General features: G+C 46.5%; 5 protein-coding genes across 5 annotated transcripts; 1 reads left to right on the top strand and 4 right to left on the bottom strand.

Annotated features, from left to right (window-relative positions):
* Window positions 1-41: 41 nt before the first annotated feature.
* On the bottom strand, window positions 42-1,445 carry GLRG_00717 (peroxin 13; the record flags this gene model as incomplete). The annotated part of the gene is made up of 3 exons (XM_008091402.1): window positions 42-778; window positions 831-1,343; window positions 1,388-1,445. 3 exons carry the CDS (start codon window positions 1,443-1,445, stop codon window positions 42-44), a joined length of 1,308 nt encoding a protein of 435 aa, XP_008089593.1.
* A 909-nt stretch (window positions 1,446-2,354) lies between these two features.
* On the bottom strand, window positions 2,355-3,502 carry GLRG_00716 (NmrA-like family protein; the record flags this gene model as incomplete). The annotated part of the gene is made up of 4 exons (XM_008091401.1): window positions 2,355-2,941; window positions 3,017-3,068; window positions 3,121-3,258; window positions 3,326-3,502. 4 exons carry the CDS (start codon window positions 3,500-3,502, stop codon window positions 2,355-2,357), a joined length of 954 nt encoding a protein of 317 aa, XP_008089592.1.
* A 1,917-nt stretch (window positions 3,503-5,419) lies between these two features.
* Window positions 5,420-6,992, bottom strand: GLRG_00715 (uncharacterized protein; the record flags this gene model as incomplete). Its single annotated transcript, XM_008091400.1, has 4 exons — window positions 5,420-5,883; window positions 5,938-6,110; window positions 6,157-6,674; window positions 6,753-6,992. 4 exons carry the CDS (start codon window positions 6,990-6,992, stop codon window positions 5,420-5,422), a joined length of 1,395 nt encoding a protein of 464 aa, XP_008089591.1.
* Window positions 6,993-10,788: 3,796 nt separating this feature from the next.
* Window positions 10,789-14,604, bottom strand: GLRG_00714 (DNA excision repair protein; the record flags this gene model as incomplete). The annotated part of the gene is made up of 1 exon (XM_008091399.1): window positions 10,789-14,604. One exon carries the CDS (start codon window positions 14,602-14,604, stop codon window positions 10,789-10,791), a length of 3,816 nt encoding a protein of 1,271 aa, XP_008089590.1.
* A 5,355-nt stretch (window positions 14,605-19,959) lies between these two features.
* Window positions 19,960-20,365, top strand: GLRG_00713 (LSM domain-containing protein; the record flags this gene model as incomplete). Its single annotated transcript, XM_008091398.1, has 2 exons — window positions 19,960-20,070; window positions 20,135-20,365. 2 exons carry the CDS (start codon window positions 19,960-19,962, stop codon window positions 20,363-20,365), a joined length of 342 nt encoding a protein of 113 aa, XP_008089589.1.
* Between the last annotated feature and the right edge of the window lie 180 nt (window positions 20,366-20,545).

Genomic DNA, 20,545 nt, shown 5'->3' with positions numbered 1-20,545 from the left:
GCCATCGAGGTTGCCCCGCTGACTGCAGGTTCGTTTCTTGTTTAGTTATAAAATACGCTCTTCTGGAAGCTCTCTGGTGACACGTCGCCAATCTTCGACTTGACTTCTGGTGCCTTCTCCAGAACGGCACTAGTCAGCGAGTTGGTTCGACTGCTGTCGCTAGGGGCGGCCTTGATGGCGGCCAGAGGCTGGCCAGGCCGCTTGATGACCTCGAGGTAGGTCGATGGGAGGTATCCCTGACGGCCATCACGGGCGCGACACCTCCACCACTCACTAGGATTGCCCATAGGATCGCTCTTGGAAAGGACCGCGACGAGGTCACCCTTGCGCACGGCCATGTCGACGTCCTTTACGGCATTGCCGGGCTGAGGGGTGTAGTCGTAGAGAAGACGACAGTAGTCGAGCTTGGAGGGGTCTAGAGGTTGTTGCTCGCCAGCCATTGCCATGCGACGCCTTTCCTCTTCCTCTGCCGAGGCAGCCATGGTGTTGATCATTTTGCGCATGAGGTACGGAAGACCGAACGCGGCAAGAAGGAAGAAGAAGAGCGGCTTGCGGGAGGCCTTGGGAGGTCCCAGAGGAGCGCCGTCGGGACCGATGGGCTGACGGCCCTCGAACTTGGCAAAGGCTGCCGGTGTAAGCGCTGTCGCATCAGCCGGGGGTGGACGGCCGGTGATCTTGGCGATGAGTGTGCGGATCCAGCGCATCAAGGTAAAGATGCCGAGGATCGAGCCCAGAGTATCTCTCAGGTTGCTGAACTGCTCGGCTACCGATACCATGGCTGAAGTGATGTTAGCCCACGTGATATACCGGTTGAAGGACGGGATATATACCGAAGAAGCTCGAGTGTGTGGCCATGTATGTACTTTCCAACATCTGAGCAAAGCCTCCGAAGGCACCGACGATGCCCTCGAGCATCTGGAACGTCGCTTGGGTGCTGTTATTGAATCGGTTCGTCAAACTATTCGGGTCGTTGGGCATTCCACCCATCCCCATGCCTCCATAACCTCCCATGCCGCCGTACATACCCCCGCCGTACATGCCGCCGCCCATGCCGCCGTAGCCGCCATACATGCCTCCGCCGTATCCGCCGTAGGAACCCATCCTAGAGTAGGGACTGCTGTAGGGCGAGGAGTAGGCGCCACCGTAGGTTCCGTAAGGGCTGTTCGTCGCACCGACACCGCTACTGTAAGCAGCGGCGTTCTGGTTGACGGCAGCGTTGAGGGAAGCCGGTCGCTCGGGGACCACGGGCGGGGTACTGCCGGAGGAGGCGAGGGAGGTTGCCGGTGACGGGCTCGCAAATGAGGCGGTAGTCGGGACCGCTGCTGGAGTTGTTGTTAGCAAATCTCTGTTTGTGGCGTCATGGACATTCATTTGGTGTTCAACGCACTTGGGGCAGCTGTTGTTGTAGCACCGGCCCTTTCCCAGGGTTTTGGAGGGGAAGCCATAGTTACTTTTCCCGTGAGGAAGGAGTTTTCCTTGGATACTGAGTCGGTTCGGCGTTATCTCGCAATCCCACCTATCGGGGAAAGTGGTGGCGAATTCCCTCGGGCGCGTGTTTTCGGTCGGTGTGCACGCCAGGCTCCGGAAAAGCGACGAAGGATGGCTTCAACCGAGCCAGGTCCTCAGAGTGAAAGCGAGCAATCGACTTCGATCAGTCGCGATATCGGATGATAAGACAGCGGCGCTGAATGATGCGTCGAAGAAGAAGAAGAAGAAGAGGGGGGTGGAATTCGAGTCTAGGGAAGAGACGGATGGCAAAGGCAGATTGGGGCTCCTAGTGGGCTCGCGCTCTGGGGAGGAGTCGGTGACTACCTATACTGTCTGTACGTGTAGCCAGTCAGTCACATTGGGTGGCGGGCAAGTGGCCTGGGGGCTCGTGCTTAGCGTTTGTATGGTAGAACTCATGTACTCGGGGTCGAGGCGGGTCCCCTCTACAATTGCTTTGCCTCGGTTCGTTTTCTCAGGCGGATGGCCCACCACTGCACTGCCATTTTTTGGGCCTCGGTATCTTTACGCACCGGCTTACAACCGTGGGACATTGCTTTTTATTAATATTCCGGCGTCGAATCATCCTCGTTGTCGACTATACACCCATAGTCGACATTCCTGGCCTCCTCCTACGCTTACCTCAATCGCATTTTCGCATTTGCCAACGTGTCGTGGCTGTCAAGCTACAGGCCAGCGGCGATTCCAATGACTTCAGCATCCCGGAAGCTCACGTTCGTCAGTCAGCGGCTTAGATATTGAATTAAAATGGGCTTCAAGAGTTCAGCGAGCAATGGAACATCGATTCTTCAAGCTCAACGCATTTTATCATCCAGTGCCTTCAGAAACTAGCCAACCGCCCAAGTAACTCACTGTAGCCCGGCAAAAGCCTTGGAGTTCTTCACATGCTCCTCCAAAGTCGTCAGCTTGTCCTCCACAATCGCATGCGACTCGTCCAGCTTCTCGCCGCCGTAGTACCCAAACTCATTGAGCAGCCTCATGTTCTGCAGCAACTCCTCCGCAGCAAAGTCGGGCATGCCCTGGCTCTTGAGCGCGCCACGGAAGGCATCGTGCGAGGCCTCGTTGTACCGCGCCGTCTTGCCCGCCTCTGGGTACACCTTCTTGAACACGTCAACGGCCTCGCCAGCCGTCGTGTACGCTGTTGCCGCCAGGACCCGCTTGCCGAGCAGCTTTTCGCGGTTCAGCACGATACCCTTAACGAACTTGCCCGTGTCGGCGGCCGGGTCGAAGAACGGAATCGGCGAGCTGGCCGGGATAGGGAGGGTGAGGGCCCAGGCGTTGTCCGGCGGCGTCTGGCGGAGCATGCCGCCGGGGAGGTTGGACATGTAGAAACCGGGAAGGAAGAAGGTTGATGGAAGGGAGGTTGTGCGGATGTACTCCTCCACGGCGGCCTTGCTGTCAAAGTGATAGACGTCGGGGAGAACGCCGTTAGACACTGTTTTTGTGACATGTCAGTCGCTCGTCTCGCATCGTGAGCATGGCAATGTCAGAGAAGAGGGGAACGACTTACACTTGGTGATGTCGAGAAGCGAGCTAAAGATGAAGTGCTCAACGCCAGCCTCCTACTACAAGTCAGTGTGCATTCTCCGCAGGGACGGCAGCCAATCTACGCACCAGAGCAGCGTCGGCAATGTTCTTGCCCTGTTGGACCTCGAGCTCCTTATCAAGCTTTTCCCAGTAGTTGGTCACGGCGAATACGGCTGAGGCGCCCTTTACGGCCGCGGCGAGCGAGGACTTATCACCGAGATCGGCCTGTCGAGCGAAGATTATTAGCACGGGGATTTTCCCAGCTCCTGGAGCATCCGTGAACTTGACTTACAGCGACAATCTCGACGCCCTTGGCTGCTAGAGCCTTGGACGAGTCCTTGCTGGTATCGCGAGTGACGCCGCGGACTTGCCAGTCTTTGCTGAGCTTGGGGTCGCTGAGGAAAATAGAAACGACGCTGCCACCCTGGGCACCGGTGGCACCGAACACAGTGATGAGCTTCTTGGACATTTTGAAGGTCGATGATTGTGCTTCTTGGTATTCAAGTGGAACTTGCACTGCGCTGCTACATTAGATACAGCCTTGGCAAAAATACACCATGTGATTGGGATAGGTATGGGCCCCCATACCTTGAGCAGCTTGTCTCAATCGAGTGTTGAATAGGTAGGTAGTCGATGTAAGTAATAGTGAAATGTTGCTTGTTTGATGAGGTTTAAAGTTCAGTATCGAGGTGAGACGGCGGCCATCGCGCCTTTATACACATCTGGAGTGTCCATGAGGCTGGACTTCTCCCTCACCCCTCCAGGACGTACCGACGCACCTCGATATGCATTGCCAGATTGGGATGCGCTACTGCGCTAGAACACATCCTCGCTTGCAGCTCGGTCCCGCGCTGTCGTGCTCGTAAGCTTGGCTTCTCCCCCTCGCGCAATTGCTTCATTTGAATTTGTACTTTGGACATGTATATCTGTATGTACATCTACATAGTCATCATCCGTCCCTATTACCTACTTACCTACCTACCTAGGTGTCTAGAGTACGTCGTATCTTCTCCAAGCGCCTAGATCTAGGTACTTCGCAGGAGATGTTCTGCCATTCAATCAATGCAGCTGATCATTCTATCAGTCCAGACTATAGAGAATCTTTACACACACAACTACAATATGGCGTCACGTTCGCCTACACGTACAGACCGATCACATGCCTCATTCGTAAGGAAGATCCACGAGCTTTGGAAGTGGAGTGGAGTAGCTACCTATCACGTATGCTCCTTTCCTTCAGGCCAGCCGGCAGATCTGTCAATGTCATGGGCCCTTCCCCGCTCAGATGCAAGCTTAGCAAGCCTACTATAACCCGAGCTTCCGACCCCACAAAGAGTCCACGAGCTTCCAATCTCCAGAACGCGAAAGCGCGAGACGTCACATCTGTCCCGAATGCCGTACCAACGCGATTAGGAATGTTCAGAGGCGGACACCACTTCAATGTGAATCTACCTCAGATCAAGACTCTTGCGGGTTGGACTTAAGTGGACCTACCGCGCGGAATCCTCGAGGAGGGGGGTTCACTCTGTCTTACACTAGCATAACTGGAAAGCATTTGTAAGGGTGCGGACGAATGGCAGCTCGGATTTCCGTCCATGACTGCAGGCGCGAGCGCCACGTTTACTGCCTAGACAGTTCTCTCGAATTTGATGAAATCTCTTCACTCTGCCCAGTCACTAAGAATCTTGGGTCAATCCGCAGAACGTCAGTATTATCATGACCGGTTACGAGCCACCACCCAGCTCTCGCGGTTAGGACAAGCTGGAAAGACAAAAAGCCAGATATAACCCGGCAACGTCAGCGCCAAGTCGGTCGTTGAGCGCTTTTCGCCCCGAGAGGTTGTTACGTTGGTAAGCCAAAGGGCTTGTGTAACGTCGCCAGTCGCACCCAATCATACTATTATGTTGTCTTCACTCAAGTGAGTCACAGGAATGGGAACAGAACTCTGGTCGATCTATCACGTGAGTCAGACATTGTACAGTGCTGCGAACAGGTTTTCAGAAATTTCGCATCAATTGACTGCTTCTCTATACTTCAGAGAAGAAAACTCCGTCCGCCTCTGGACCCCTGTAAAAAAAATCATCATCAAAGAGGCGCACTTTTCTGGGGCCGGGTATATTCTGTCTTCGACGCCTGAGAGGTATGCTGGTTTTGCAAGACCCCGAACTACCCGGAGCGAGGCATGACTGGCATCCTCTTGTATCAAAAGAGTAAAAAGAATCGGAAAAGTCGTGATCGCGTCATCGAATGCCGTGGATACAATGCAAGAAGCTCGCTTGACACGGTCAAGGAAATGGTGAATGGAGAATTTGCGAATGCCTTTCCATCACAGATATGCAATAATGGTGCATCCCAAATCCCAAAATTGTCTTTTTTTCCGAAATGCTTAGGAAGAAAGAGCAAACAAGCTGACCCTGTTGGTTTTCCCACCGGTGCTGGCGGCCGAAAAGGAATCGGCTGAGAGCCAGCTGTCAACTTGCGAGCGAGAGAGGCCAGTGGAGAAGTCGACGTTGTCGCTGAGAACCTTGACAGAGACTTGGCCTGAGCCACCATCGAGGACGACGGCGACCTTGATGGGCTTGCCAGTAGGACGGTCAAAGTAATCGGAAGAACCTCCAGGAACGTTGGAGTGGAAGGTGGACTTGCACTTGGTATCGCCAGGGGCAAGGACCTCGAGGATGTCGAGCTCACCGCAGTCAGGCCAGCAGGAGCACTTGTTGTACTGGGCAGTGCGAGGGATGCGAGCGTTGAGGAACCAGAGCGCGGACATGTCTGCGTTGAAACCCGATGTACCGTCAAGGGGCATGTTGAGCTCGAAGAGCCAAACAGAGTCCTCACCCTTGAAGCCGTCTACAGAATTGTTAGTTCAGTAATGTATAGGTATGTATCAAGGATATGGCTTACGGTAAGCAACTGAACCAGGACGCGAGTAGCCGCAGCCTCCGTCGTCGCAAGACTTGTCACTGGCAATAAGGAACTCCTGGTTGGACTTGAGGGTGACCGGGTTCAGGACCTGAGGGGAGGCGGCACCACCGGTAGCATCAGAGTTCAGGTACGACAGAGAGTTGCCAAAGACGCTGTTTCTAGTCAGAATTCGCCCGGGAATTTGAGCTTGGTACTTACTTGTCAAACTTGCCGGAGCCCTGGCCACCGTAGTTGCCGAGAAAGACGATGCCATCAGCAACAGCCTTGTCAGCGTTGTAGTAGCCAACGCGGGTGTAATCGCCAGTGGCGGTGCCCGAGCTGGAGCCGGCAGCCTTGGAGTTACTAGCAGGCTTAGGGATAGCCGCAGCAGCAACAGCAGGCTTAGACGGAGCGGGGGTAGGGCTTGGGGCCGCAACAGGCGGGGCGATGGGAGCGATGGCAGGAGGGGCAGGAGGGGCAGCCTCAGGGGTAGGGCCATGGTAGGTGTTGATCCAAGACTGGACAATGCCGTCAATGGTCGCGGTGACCCAGACGTCGCCACGCTTCTCCTCGTTGTGCTCATGCTCAGCATGCTTCTTGTGCAAGTGCTGGTGGCCATGGTGGCCGTGACGGCGGGCATGGCTGTGAGAAACAGCAGGAGACCGCTTGGCCTTGGGAGACAGGTTGTAGATGGCTACCTGCTTGAGGTTCATAGGACCACGAAAGACGGGGACAAGCTATGCTCATATTAGTACACGTGTGATATGCTCGAGCCACTTGAATTAGAATTTAAATGAAGAACAATGAAAACTCACTTCTTCGTTGAAAGGGGCCAGGGGACCAGAGAAGGGGACATCCTCAAAGGAGCAGGATCCGTCATCGGCCATGTTGCTCACAGCCTTGTAAGTGCCTGGGTGGCCGACGTTAGAGTACAGGATCTGGTCGACAGCACCGCACCACCAGTTGCCACCCTCGTTCTTAGCAACGCCGGAGCACTGTTGAATGGCCTGGCCAACAGCGGCTGAAGCCAGCATGACGACAGTGGAAGACTTCATGCTGTTCTAGTGTGGGTTGCACAGAGCTTTCTTGGAATAAAAGTTAAAGTATCGATATTTCTGAGAGATCTGCGTGAGTTTCCTCGAGTATTTGACCCGCCTTAAAGAGAGTTGTGGGTGGCTGGTAGAAAGGATGCTGGAATGGTTGAACGAGGTAAAGATATGGTCCAGATTGTTCTTTGACTCGGCTTGCGAGGTGTGACTGGGAATAGTCAGAATGGTAAGATACTGTCTTGAACCCTGTTCAACGGTGTGGCGTCTCTGAATCAACGTGGTGTGATGTGCTAAAGGGAGACCAAGTGTCGAGTGTGTGAATAATGAATGACTGGAGACGGTGAGTCTCGTGTAAGGAGTGACGATGCTATTCGGAATCCGGCAGGAAGGAGTTGTGTATCGACACTTGATCTTGGAGAGTGGGAGAAGGGAAGGGGAGGTAGAAGGGAAGGTAGGTAAAAGGTGTGCGAGGTCTACGTTAATAATAAATCGACCAAAATACACTAGACGGGGAGATAGAAAGAAGCGCATATTGGTGAGGTGAACTTCAGCTGGGATCCAACATGGTGGTGGACTTTGGACCCTGGCAGGGACGGGCCAGGAACGGGCAGGAGCCAGCAGGGGGGGGTCCAGTCACTCCTTCCCTGGAATTTGAAGGTGAATACAATACAGCAGACTCTTTGATGCATGGCCATTGATATTCACACGCCACCGCCTCCTTCCTTCTTTGCCATTCTGCGTGTGGAAGTGAATTGTGTGAGTGGGCTCCTCTCTATGCGGAAAGAAGAGCGCAGCAGGCCAAGAGAAAGAAAGAAAAAGACGTTGGATAATTGGACGAACTGAGGAAACCCAACTGAGCCAGCCGACCAATCCAGTCGTAGGGTTCATGAAACACTGGCTCGGCCGTGCTAGGGGGGCTGTACCTTGCAGCTAGAGCTACCTATTCACAGGGGGGTCGCCCTTCCTTGGCCGACCTTGGGCTCAACAGCCGCGAGTGTACCTACATCTCGACCTTCCTCTTCTCCTCCTTGCCGACCGAAAAGCCGGCACTCTCACCTCACTACGGATGCTCTACTCTGTACGGCGTGCTCCCACCGTAAACGCCAAGTGCCAAGATAGCCCGTTTCGCTCTGCTTATTGAGGCCTTGGCAGAGACAACCAACCATCACCTGGCACGCAGAGCTGGGCTTTCTCGGCGTTCTGGGCTCCAATCTTCAGCCAAATTTGCTATTCAAGGGCAACCACGGCGCCGACTGGCGCTCATATCCCAACACGATAACGGCACAAAGGCACGAACCTAGTCTGGCCAGAACGTGACAGAGCCAGCCCGTTCGAGATAGTAGATCAGCAGACCACGATGAAGAAACCACCCGCTTAGATTCGTCCGCCATTGAGTGGCCAGTGCTGACTGAGTAGCACTCACTGACCAGATGATAGCCTCCGCAATCCTCATGCGTGATTGTGGCTGGAACTTGGTTTGGTTCCCTGGGAAATCCTCCCTGCTATTCATCACGTCCATCCCCTAGCTGCGCAAAGAACCTTAAACTAGGTAAATCTACAGTTACGGAGTAGGTCCATATTAGCTACCTATTATCAGCTAACTGCAATCGACAGTCTGGCACCTTGTCCTGCCAATCCGTTTCAGGCTATCCAAGGATTACAACACCCGCAAAGAGCCCTGCCATCGCCTCTGCCAGTAATAACACCGGCGTTGCTGGTCGACTGGCCCGTGACAGAATCAAGCTTACCTTACCGTCGCCCCCCCCTCCCCCTACGGTGTATCCTGATTCCTGACTTGGGTAGACATCTCGAACCCTCTCGCCGTCCCAATCACCACGCTCATCCAATACGAACGGACGGCCCATTTCATCCGATGGTTAATCACGCATCACACCGCTCGGCAGGTGACATCCCAACATCGCGTCCCAGCCCATGTTTCCACACCGCGGAAGAACGGGATGACCCTCTCTTTCAACTTTGACACTACTTTGCCTCCACCCCTCCATTCTGGAGCCCGCCCAGCAGCCTGCAGAAAATGCCGGCGATCACTCCTCTCATTTGGAGAAACCCGCAGTTCGGGAGTCCTAGCTCTGTTAGGCCGTTTGTTCTTTCTCTTCTCTGTGATGAATGGCCCCATGGCCAACTGATTCGCAACCCGGTCTTCGCGGTCGGCACAAAAGCAAGAAAGCCTGGCACGATAACCTGTGGGACAATGAGGAGATTTTCCGACGAGATGAAAAAATATTAAAAGTTCAAAACGCAGGAAAACCGCTCATGTATCCCCCACCGCCGACCCCCTCTTTGCCAGTCGTTGTGCCACATGGCAGCGATCTGGTATTGGTTCTTTCGACGACCACCGTCCACGCTGACGTCGTTGATCCGCAGACCCAGCCATACTACTAGGACGCGGGTAATATGCTGTGGCAGGGCAGAAGTTACAGCGGAACGCCCCAAACCACGAGCGTATCGGAAGAAGACAAGGTCACCCATCACTCAACAAGAATAAGCAAGTCGAAGCTGTCTGAGATGAAATGAAAGGTTACGCCAACGACTGACGAGAGATGGACAAGAATCATTGCCATCAGTCCACGACATCTTGCGTTCGCTGTTCCTGCATTAGCAGAACCGCTTAACCTGGTGCCTCGATTGGCTGCCCTGGACCTACGTCTGCATCTGCCGTGGTGCACTCCATCTATCCTAGCTGTGGCGAATCCTCATTCGACGGCATCGCACACTGTCACTATCCACTTTTTGATTAGGTAGTCTGCAGCCGCCTGTCTGTCACAGTCGGCGAAGCGGGTCAGAGCGCATCACATTTGGTTGGATATGCCACCACGCTGTCCAATCCTCCGCTTAGCCATTAATGAGTCAATCCTTCGATGCCGGCCGAGGTCAATTCACATACCCTCGCCCGCGATGATTACTATCAAAGCACTGATAACGACATGTTGGTCTCTTGATTTTGATTGAACTGGTTGTCCACCCATCCGACTCTTGTCTCTCCCCGCCTACAGCGACCTCGTACGGCATTTCTGCGGTGTAAAACTCCAACCACAAGTGAAAAAAACCGAGCTTTCGCCTCCCCCGAAGTCTCACTCTCTCTTGAACACACACGCACACACGGGAGGACCCGCCACGTGGGACTCCCCAAAGATTTTCCCTCCCCTCCCGTCCGATTGTTGTCAAGAACCGATTTTTTCTTGGCTATCATACGTGCCCGCCTGGGAATGGAACAACGTCGTACGGTAGCTACCCGATAATCGCTCTGGAAAAGCGGACTGGCGAACGCTTGTACACATCTGGTTCAGCCCTAGCCCGCCACTTAATTCGACGACCCTGCTGCAGCCTGCAAGATCAAGCCTCGAAGAGCGACAACGGTCTTGTATCCGGACCTACATGTAGGAATCCGCTCGCCCTCCTCTCGATCAGATCTCGGACAAGTGCCGCCGACCGCATGTGACTCATCCGGTTCTAGAATTTGTCTTTGTGGATTCATGCGTTTTTTTCTTCTCTTCTGTCCTCCCGCGCGGGGGGTGGTCCTTGACCCCAAGTGATCGCCACATCAGGATCGCAATAGGGCTGTGAGCTCAGGAACCAGTCAGAGAAGATAAGATGCCGTTTACGAACTCACCTCGTTACTATAGGCCAGCAGGTAGCATAGGCTATGGGGCACAACCCCGTCGATGGCATCGACGAAAAACCCATCAGCAGACTCTAGCAGTCAAGACGTCAACTCGCCATATGTGGAGGGAAATGCATCATAGGCAAAGGTTTCCATGTCATGGCATCATTCATTTCGCATCTACTTAGATGCCTTGGCCTTCTTCCCCCGACGGGCTCTCGTTTGGGTACCCTGTTCCGACCGCTCCTCCTCGGCGTCATCAACAAACTCATCCTCCTCCTCCTCCACTGCCGCAGTCCTCGCCCTGGTCTTTCTTTTCCTCGTAACCTTGGCTGATGCCGACACATCCTCCAGCCCCGCAACAGTCGTTTGCTCGCCGTTGGTATTGGCCCTTAGCCTACTGACGGCGTCCGCCATCCTCTTGCTCGTCGCGCCCTTCTGCCTCGGCGCAAAGGCGTCTCTCGCGCCAACACCTACAGTGCCTTCAAAGTACCTCGTGATGTTCGTCTGCGTGCCCTCCATGTCGCGCTTGTTCATATCCCGGATGACGGGAACCAGCACCTCGTCGGTGCGCTCCTTGCTCCACCCGATGGTCGCCATGAGAAACTGCCGCAGACCCTCGAGGTCCGGCACGCCCCACTGGAAGTGCTCAGGGCTGCTGTCGACCTCCGGGCGTATGTACGCGTCCGTGACGGCAGGGTTCGGGAATCCCGACGGAAGAAAAAGCTTTGTGGCTTGTGACTTGCGGAACTTGCGGCGGAAAGGGGACACCGCGTCGGCCTCCTTGGGGCGATTGTTCATCTGCACGTCCTGCCACCACTCCTTGAACCTGTCGAGGCCATCCTTGCCGGGAAACTCTGAGAGAATCTCTACGGCCGTGACAGGACCCACGCCGGGTAGGCCCTCTGTATAATCCGACCCCAGGAGCTGAGCAATGGCAATGAGTTGTTCGCGCGACAAGGAGAGCTCCTTCTCGAGGTCCGAGCTGAGATAGCACTCGACAAATTTGTTGCTGTTGAACATGTTTTTGTAGATACGCGTGCCGCCAAACAGGAAACAATCGGAGTCGTCGGTGACAATGCCGTCCACCAAGCCCAGTTGCACGAGCTCCGCACACTGAGCTTCGGCCTCCATTGGCGCTGTGATGTAGGGGATGCCAAAGAGACGGAGCAGGGCCTGGCACTCGGTGACCATGACCTGTGTGACCTCATCGGCGTCTCGACGATCCTTTTTCTGTTGCGTGCGGAGCGCCTTCAATTCCCTCTCATAAGCCTCTTTGTTCTCGTACTCCGACTTGTTGTTCAACTCGCTGGCGAAACGGGCGTGTTCCTCTGCTTCCTGGGCCAGGTTGGCGAACAGCTCCTCGTCCTCTGGGTCGCTGAACTCGTCGTCACTCTCGGCGAAGACGGCAGCCTCGGCATCCTGCACGGGGTCGCCCACCGTGTTGGGATTGTCCGATTGGGGCCCGCCCATGAGTTCTTCGAAGGTGAGCTCTTGTTCTTCTTGAGCAAGCTTTGTTTGTTCTGCATCGATAGACGCGTCCTGCATCGCCAGGTCTGGAGAGTCGGGCTTTTGTTGCTCGGCATCGACTGTGATATCTTCCATTTCTGGTTCCGGGGAGTCGGGCACTTGCGTAATGGTAGCTCCCATATCTTCATCAGCGTTCTCTGGCCACACTTCTCCGAAGTCGGGTTCTGGCGACGGTGGCGGCTTCCGAGAAGTGGCGTCCGACTTCTCCAAAGACGCAGCTGCTGATTCTTTCTTCTCGAGTGACCCAATCTGGGCGCTCGGAGTAGCGTCGTTCGATATGGCTCCATCAGCAAAGGCAGTTTCCTCCTGAGTGGAAACCTGCTTCGGTGAAGGGGGTATCTCGAGTATTTCAATGTCGCTGCCTTCGTCATCGGACGACTGGATTTCAATGAGTTGGTTTTGCCTCTGGCGCTCGAGCCGACGCTCCTCTTCTATTGCTGCCTCCCTGTCTTCCGTATTGATCTCGCTTTCCACCTGTCGTTGTTGCTTAATCGATTCACGGATATCCGTGTTGTCCACCATCCAAGGGGGCAACGGCTTGGGTCGTTCTTCTTGCGGCCCTTTTTCGAAACCACCTTCGTCGTCGTCGTCATCGGCGGCGGCGGCGACTGGTTCCTCCACAGAATCCTCCGCTATAAAACCACCACCAAACTCGGCGTCACCGTTGTTTAACCCTGACTTCTGTGTATTTGGTGTTGGTTGCTTTGTTGTCGACGTGCCTTCAGGCTTCTTCGATGGAGCCTTCATTGAGAAGAGAGAAGACCCCCAAGCGAGCTTAGGGAACGGCAATGGACCGTCGAAAGGATTCTTGATGTTAGGCACCGCCGGCTTCGGCAGGGCTCTCTTCTTCTGCCGGGACGCCTTTAAAGCTGCTTGCAAGTCCATTTCATCGTCACTACTACTGACACTGTTAGCGCGTCTCTTCGGGACGGCTGCAGTAGACCTGTTATTGACAATGTGAGCCACCATGCGGCCGCTCGTTACAGCAATTGGCCTGGGTCCCTCGACTGCTTTCTGCTTCCAGGTTGGAGCTTCCATTTCCACGTCTTCAAACTGTTCATCCTCCTCGGAATTCTCTATATCCTTGCTGTGCTGATTTTGCAAGGACATGGCAATAGCACGATTGATATCGTCCTCTTCATCAGGGTGCGCTGCCTCATCGCCGCTGTGCTTCCTTCGATCATGTGCTTTGGGAACATCGCCGCCTACGAAGAGACTTTGTTCTTCTTCCTCTTCAAATAAGTTGTCGACCTCGACCTCGCCCTCGCCCCCTCCTTGGCTTCCGTACAGTTGTTGTCTCCGAAGCGCGACTTCCCTGGATGAAATCTTGGGCAGTCGGTTTAATCCCTCTACGGGAACGTCCTCGAAGTCGCCCTCGTCGGACTCCTCGACCTTGTCCTTTTGCTGAAACTGAAAGTCTAGAGCATCGACATCGATAGGCTTATGGGCCTCGCCCAAGTCCTTCTCTTTGCTCACGACACCCAGCGCCCAGCCGCCCTCTGCTCCGTCATTCTTTACAAGTATGTACTCTCTGTCTCTCTCACCGGCGATCCTTCCGCCGCCCGTCAAAGTGAGATCGAGACCTGTCATGCCAGCTTCTTTCATGAGGCGCTGAGTCAGATTGTTCCGCTCACGGACTCTTTCGATTTGAAACCTCGAGAATGCCATACGGTCCGGGAACATGTCGTCCAGCTGTTCTTTGCTCAACCCCATTCTGAGACGACTCCTCAATCTGGCTGCATTTAGGATGTTGTACCTGTCCGCCGCGGGCAGACTTTGGAAGAACTCGCCGTCGAAGTCGATCTTGCTAAAATCGTAGAGATTGATATCCTCTCCGTTGTGAAATTGCCGCGCATATTCCTCTAGCTCTTCGATGCTCATGACCCTGGGATCGTCTGCTTTGGCCATTGAAGCAATGTCCCCGTCGAGTTCGGGCAGATGGTACGCGTCTTGTTTGAAGAACTTCCTCGTTTGCTGTCGCTCCTGCCGGGACATGCCGACTTCATCAACGTAGACGATGTTGTCCGCATCGGGTATCTCCTCCTGGGGCTCCTCTCGTTCTCTTTGAATGCCCCTGTCCGCATCGCGTTTCCTTCTCTCCCCTTCCTCTTCTGCGATGCGCTGCATCTGTACAGCCAACAGCTTCCCGGCAGTGCGAACAGCATCCTCTCTGCGGCCTTCGCGGCGCTGCTTACGACCCTGGATCGTCTGGCGCTTGAGGGCCGGAGCGCCACCATCGAATACGAAGACGGGCTTGATACCAAACCAAAGGAGCTTGCAGATGCGACGGAAGAAGCCGACGACGTGAGAGTTCCGCAGCGCATTGCCCTCCTTGTCGCGAACCGCCTTGAGAAATTGGTATATCCAGATGGAGGCATCGACAGCAAGGCGCTTTCGGTTGAGGGTTGCGAGGTTCGTCGGGCGCGCGCAAGGCTGCACAACTGTCCAGAGACCGTTCACACCCATTGCTGTGAGGGGATGGCGGTGTCGGATCGGTATTCACAGAGGGGTTTGCTCGATGGGATGATAGTTGCTGCAAGAAGCGTTCTTCTCATCTAAAAATTAGGTAATCTCATTGTAAGTAATAGTTACGATTGCTCGGATTACTTCCAAACGAGCGTATGTCAAGCAATTAAACCCCTGAGGACGTGATAACTATTGTGAAGAACGTAGGCAGCTGTGGCTGCCTGCAGGCCATTCACAAAGAGCTCTGGTCAATGACGCGCCTGTCTCCACCGAGGGATCAGACAAGCTAATAATGCCCCCCCCCCTAACAACCCGAGAGTACCGTGCACAATAACTAATAGGGGTCCGTGCAGAGTTAAGCTGACAATGGATATCCGTATAGTTATAGCTAATAGATAAGGGTATAGATAGAGGGAAAAAGTGGAAACAGAGGCAAAAAACAGAGGTAAAAAACAGGGATATAAAAAGGGATAGTCTTAGCCTATCCTAACGAGCGATCAGACAAGCTGATAATGCCCCCCCCTTAACAACCCGAGAGTACCGTGCGCGCTAGCCTGTGCAGGCTTAAGCTGACAATGGATACAGTTATAGCCAATAGATAAGGGTATAGATAGAGGGAAAAAGTAGAAATAGAGGTAAAAAAACAGGGGCAACAGAGGGAAAAAGTAGAAATAGAGGCAAAAAAATAGAGGTAATAGAGGTAACAGAGGGAAAAAACAGAGGGAAAAAACAGAGGGAAAAAACAGAGGGAAAAAACAGAGGGAAAAAACAGAGGGAAAAAACAGGGAAAAAAGGGATAGTCTTGGCCTATCCCAACCTAGAGCGCAGCAGAGGAAGCAGGGTAAGATAGACTATTCTAACCCTCCCTAGTAGAGCCGTTTTAAAATTACCTAAAGAAAAAGTTAGAAAAAGTCAGAAAAAGCTAGGATTAAACCTATAGCCTTTAGATTGTTAGGAGCATTACTTACTACTAGACTATATAGAGCAAGAAGAATAAAATTTCTTATTTTTCTTAGACCTATAGACCTTTATAACGTATATATATATATCTATTAGTTAGAGCCTTATTACTTACTCTACTGTTAGCTTAACTATATATAGGCTAGTGCGTATAGTACTCTTAGGTTATTAAGGGGGGGGTATTATTAGCTTATCTATAGACTTTATCTTAACCTAGAGTATAGTAGAGTAAGATAGACTATTCTAACCCTCTCTAGTAGAGCTGTTTTAAAATTACTTAAAAAAAAAAAGTTAGAAAAAAATAAAAAAAAGCTAGGATTAAACCTATAGCCTTTAGATTATTAGGAGTACTACTTATAGAGAGTTAAAAAAATATAATATAAATAAAATATAATATAAATATATATATTTATATTTTTTTCTAATATAATATAATATATATATTTATATTTATATTTTTTACTTTATATAATATAATATAAATATAAGTACATGTATTATATTATATATTTAATATAAAAATATAAAAATAGAATATAAAATTATTAATTCCTTTATATATTAATATATACTATAATTAAGTAAGATATAAAAGTATAGTAGTATAACCTTATTAATATTATTATATATATTAGTTAATAATACTAAGACTTTTAACTTTATTACTATAAAAATTACTTAAAAGAATATTAATAATATAATATTCCTTTACTTCTTTAATATTATAATTTAATATAATATTTATATTACTTTCTTTTTATATATAATAGCTAAAGTAAATACTATACTCTATAGTGTTACTAATAGTGTTTTATAACCTAGTAAGTTAGTAATAGTAATAAATTAAAGATTAAAATAAAAAATAACTTACTTTAAAGTCTTTAAAGGTACTATTATTATTATTATTAATAATCTTATTATTATTAATAATCTTATTATTATTAATAATCTTATTATTATTAATAATCTTATTATTATAGGTCTTATATAATAATAGCTTTAAGGTATTAGTAACTATAGTATCTTTATTATTTATAATAATATTATATAATATACTATAAGAGTTAAATACTTCTTAAGTATTATAATTTTACTTTTCTTATAATTATTATTATCTACGTTTTATATTTTCTAAGTTATTTAATAAACTAAGATATATAAAAGAAATAGAACTATTTAATTCTTTTATTAAGTTAACTAAATCTATAATATTAGGATTAGTAGTAGTATTAATTATAGTATCTATAGTATTATAATAGTTAACTTTTTCTTTTAGGTCTAAGTACTTCTTATACTAAAGTAGACTTAAAGATATAGTAAAATCTATTTAAAAACGTATTATTTATTAGTAATTTATATAATATAATATTAGTAGTTATATATTAATACTATTAAAAAGTAGAGATTTAAATAATATTAATATATTAGTAAAGTAAATACTTACTTTAATAGAAATAAGTTTTATTAGATAAAGTATATACTACTAGCTTAGAAATAATAAAGTATTTAAATATTATACTTATAGTCTAAAGTAATAAAGTAAGTTATATAATAATAACTTAAATATAGTATAGTAATAACTAATAAGACTTAAATAGAGGTTAAGTTAATAAAGATTAAGAACTTAGTAAACTAAAATAACTATAAGCTATATATATAGTAATTAGTAAGTAGTTACTAGCTATATAAAGTATATTTAATATTTATAAATAATAAAAGTAAAATAAGGTTTATAATAAGAATAAACTATATAGTATATAAAGTTTTAAAGTATAATTATACCTTAATAGAAACTAATATACACTATATAACTATAAGATATAATATATATAATAAATATATTCTAGTTATAAAAAATAAAGATAACATAAGTATAGATTATAACTATAAAGTATAATATAAAAAAAGAGTTCTTAATAAGTATAAATATAAAGTAGAAATTAAATAATTATAGATTAAATATATATTAAATACTATAATAAGATAAAAGGTTATAATACCTAAAGTATAGAGCTTATATATATTAGGTAACTAGTTTTAATACTACTATATATTATAATATAAAATAATATTAATAGGATAATATATATAATATATTATATAATATATAAAAAGAAAGAAATTAGAAAGTTTTTAAATTTTATAAGTCTTATAAGTATAAAAGGTTACCTAGTTAGGTGATTAGTAGGGCTAGTAGTTTACTTACTTAAATAAAAGAGTAATTTAAAAGTAAACATTTTAGTTTTATTTTCTATTAAGCTTAACCTTAATAATATAAGATATATTTTATATATTTCTTTATACTTCTCTATATATATTATACTATATAATACTTTAAATACTATAATACTTAATCTCTAAGATATTATAAAACTACTACTTTAATATATAGAATATAATATAATACTTACTAACTATTATATATATAAATTCTATAGACTAGTAGAATAGTAATATAAAGAAATTACTTATATTATTTATATTAGCTAGTTAATACTTAGCTATACCTTCTACTCTTATTATAGTAAAAAGTAGCTTTAATTAATTTAGTAATATTAATACTAAAAGAAGAACTAATTTGTTTAATACTACTAGAAAAAGATTAATACTTATAAAGAAATAGTAAGAATCTAGTAGTTTAGATAATCTAGATAGTATATTTAATACTCTTAATAAGTTAATATATATAATAATCTCTTAAATATAAGATTTAAATACTTTTTTTAAAATAAGAAATTAGTAGTATAAAGAAAAAACATAATTAGAAAATTCAGAATATAAAAAGAATTTAAGTACTAAGTTATATATATTTATATTAAGTTATTATTAGCTAAATATACTTAAATAGTCTTTATTAATTAAAAAAGATCTTAATATATAATAAGAAGTTTATTATTACTTAAATACTAATCTTATCTTACTTATATAGTTTAAAGTAAAGCTTTACTATATAAAATATTTAAATTATATATAGATTAAATAGTTATATAATACCTAAATAAAAGTACTTAAATAGAGTTTATTACTTTTATATTTAATAATACTAATAATCTTTACTTATTTCTTATTAAATATTTATATATATTTTTTATAGTATTTATAATTAGAATATATAGTATTACTAAGTATAATAAAGTCCTAAAAGTATAATTATACTATAAAATACTAATATTTATTTTATATCTTGTATTGTTATATTAAATACAAGATATAATATAAAATATAATATAATATAATATAAATACATGTATTTTTTTCTTAATACAATATAATATAAATATATATATTATATTTATATTATATTATATTATATTTATATTATATTTTTATATTATATTGTATTTTATATTTTTCTTTAACTCTCTAACTACTTACTACTAGACTATATAAAGTAAGAAAAATAAAAATTCATTTTTAATTTAAGACTATAAAGTATTAATATATATATATATATTTATTAGCTAGAACCTTATTACTTACTTTACTATTAGCTTAACTTTATATAGGCCCTTATTAGTTATTATATATAGTTCTCTTAAGTTATTAAGGGGAGAGGTATTATTAGCTTATCTAATTACTTTCTTTACTAAGTAATTAAATAAGCTAATAATACCTCCTCCTTAATAACCTAAGAGTACTATATATACTAGCCTATATATAGTTAAGCTAATAGTAGATATAGTTTTAGCTAATAAATAAAGGTATAAATAAAAAGAAAAAGTAAAAATAGAGGCTAAAAAATAAAGGTAATAAAAAAAAAGTAAAAATAAAGGTAAAAAAATAAAGGTAATAAAGGTAACAGAGGGAAAAAAATAGAGGAAAAAAACAGAGGGAAAAAAAGGATAGTCTTAGCCTATCCTAACCTAGAGCGTAGTAAAAGAAGTAAGGTAGGATAGACTATTCTAACCCTCCCTAGCAGAGCTGTTTTAGAATTACCTAAAGAAAAAGTCAGAAAAAGTTAGAAAAAGCTAGAATTAAACCTATAGCCTTTAGATTATTAGGAGCACTACTTACTACTAGACTATATAAAGCAAGAAGAACAAAAATTCTTGTTTAATTTAGAACTATAGACCTTTATGACGTGTGTATACGTATCTATTAGTTAGAGCCTTATTACCTACTCTACTCTTAGCTTAACTGTGCACAGGCTAGCGCGCACAGTACTCTCAGGTTGTTAAGGGGGGGGTATTATTAGCTTGTCTGTAGACTCCTCTCCACCAGAGGCGTCGTTATTGTGCCTTATTGCTTATTGGCTGGGGGACGTGCGAGAGCGATGGGCGCACAAGCCTTTGCCGCCGACAACCACTGTTAGCGAAGCGCATCAGCGCGCTCTTCCTACAAACCACTCAACGACACTAACAGAGCGATGCCCACCATCGCTGTCAAGAGGTCGCCATGGACAAAGACGAGGGAAGAAACTTCTTGACCTCGCTTCTCAACAAGAATCTGCGCATCTTTGCCACTGACGGCCGCATGTTTCTGGGCCAGTTCAAGTGCACAGACCCAGTAGGTACCCCCTCCGCCGTCCTCTCTTTCAAGAACGCCTTGCTGACATCTCAACTCTTGACAGGACCGAAATGTTGTCTTAGCACATACCTACGAGTACCGCCAGCCGTCGGCGCAGCGGCGGGCCGAAGCAGCCCAAAAGGCGGCTGAGAGAACAGGCACCGTCTCGATGGACATGACATCCCGATACCTGGGGCTGGTGGTCGTCCCTGGACAGTATATAGTCAAGATCGAGGTTGAGGAATTCACAAGCCAAATCAAGGGCCAGAATCCATATTCAGATGTCGTTGTCTAAGTAGCAGATAGCATTGGCTTCAGGGATGATGTGTGGAGTCCCGCAGATCCTACAATACTGGGCAAGAGATCAGAAGCCCAAGGACATGGTCGCAAGTTACACGCCTTCGGATGGCGTAATAACTGAACATTGAAACTACACAGAAACTGTTTTAACCGTGACAACCCCCCCTGCCTGCCT

This window comes from Colletotrichum graminicola, assembly GCF_000149035.1.
Source record: "Colletotrichum graminicola M1.001 genomic scaffold supercont1.2, whole genome shotgun sequence".
NCBI classification, from domain to species: Eukaryota; Fungi; Ascomycota; class Sordariomycetes; order Glomerellales; family Glomerellaceae; genus Colletotrichum; species Colletotrichum graminicola.
This window is presented reverse-complemented; position numbering and strand designations above follow the sequence as displayed.